General features: G+C 50.6%; 1 protein-coding gene across 1 annotated transcript; it reads left to right on the forward strand.

Annotated features, from left to right (window-relative positions):
• Window positions 1-185: 185 nt before the first annotated feature.
• Window positions 186-895, forward strand: LOC102256924 (lysyl oxidase homolog 4-like; the record flags this gene model as incomplete). The annotated part of the gene is made up of 2 exons (XM_005852866.2): window positions 186-381; window positions 784-895. Coding segments are annotated over 2 exons (308 nt in total), but the record flags the coding sequence as incomplete, so codon positions are not given.
• Between the last annotated feature and the right edge of the window lie 32 nt (window positions 896-927).

Raw genomic sequence — 927 nt, forward strand, 5'->3', positions numbered from 1 at the left:
AAGGGCCAGAAGGTTGAGAACCACTGGACTAGAGCATCCAAAGGAAGAACCTCTGTCACAGATGGGGTTTGTTGCAGTGCTGGATCTCTGGCTGATACTGAGGCAGGTTAATCTGACTGCATGTAAGACCTGCTTGGTAAGGCTGGTGTGAGACTATGTAATAAAGTATGTGAAAGACCTAGCAGAGTGCGTAGTCCCAAATGCCTAAACCAGTGCCTCAGTAACGCAGTACCCTTCCTTACAGGACTGCAGCGGCGCTATGCATGTGCCAACTTTGGAGAACAGGGAGTGACCGTTGGCTGCTGGGACACCTACCGGCATGACATTGACTGCCAGTGGGTCGATATCACAGACGTGGGGCCCGGGGACTACATTTTTCAGGTAAGGGGGCTCATGGGACTCCCCACAGGAAGTCCATTTCCTCCAGATGTTCCAAAAGCTTCCCTGAGGTAAAAAAGAGTATCATAAGGTCAAGGTCTCCCACAGGTCTGGCCCTCGAAGGGGCTGTGTGTGCTACAGGGGAAAGAACACTGACTTAGGATCCGGAGGGCACTGGGTTTGAGCCCTGATTCAACAGGCAGTCACAGCTTCTCAGTCGTGACTTTTCAGTCCCCATCTGTAAAATAGGGACATTCATGTCTACCTCCTGGGGTGGCTGTGAGGATTAATTAAAGAATATAAACATGCTTTGTAGAACTACACAAAATGTAAAGGATTATTCCAGTCACTAGCAACTCAGGAGTCAAATCACCAGTTTTCAGCTGTCCCCTCCTCTCGCTCCAGGTGGTCGTGAACCCCAAATACGAGGTGGCAGAGTCTGATTTCTCCAACAACATGATGCAATGCCGCTGCAAATATAATGGGCACCAGGTCTGGCTGCACAACTGCCACACAGGTAACTGCGAGCCACTAGGGGACCAGCCCTCT

Source organism: Myotis brandtii, unplaced genomic scaffold (genome assembly GCF_000412655.1).
Source record: "Myotis brandtii unplaced genomic scaffold, ASM41265v1 C41918278, whole genome shotgun sequence".
In the NCBI taxonomy this organism is placed as follows: Eukaryota; Metazoa; Chordata; class Mammalia; order Chiroptera; family Vespertilionidae; genus Myotis; species Myotis brandtii.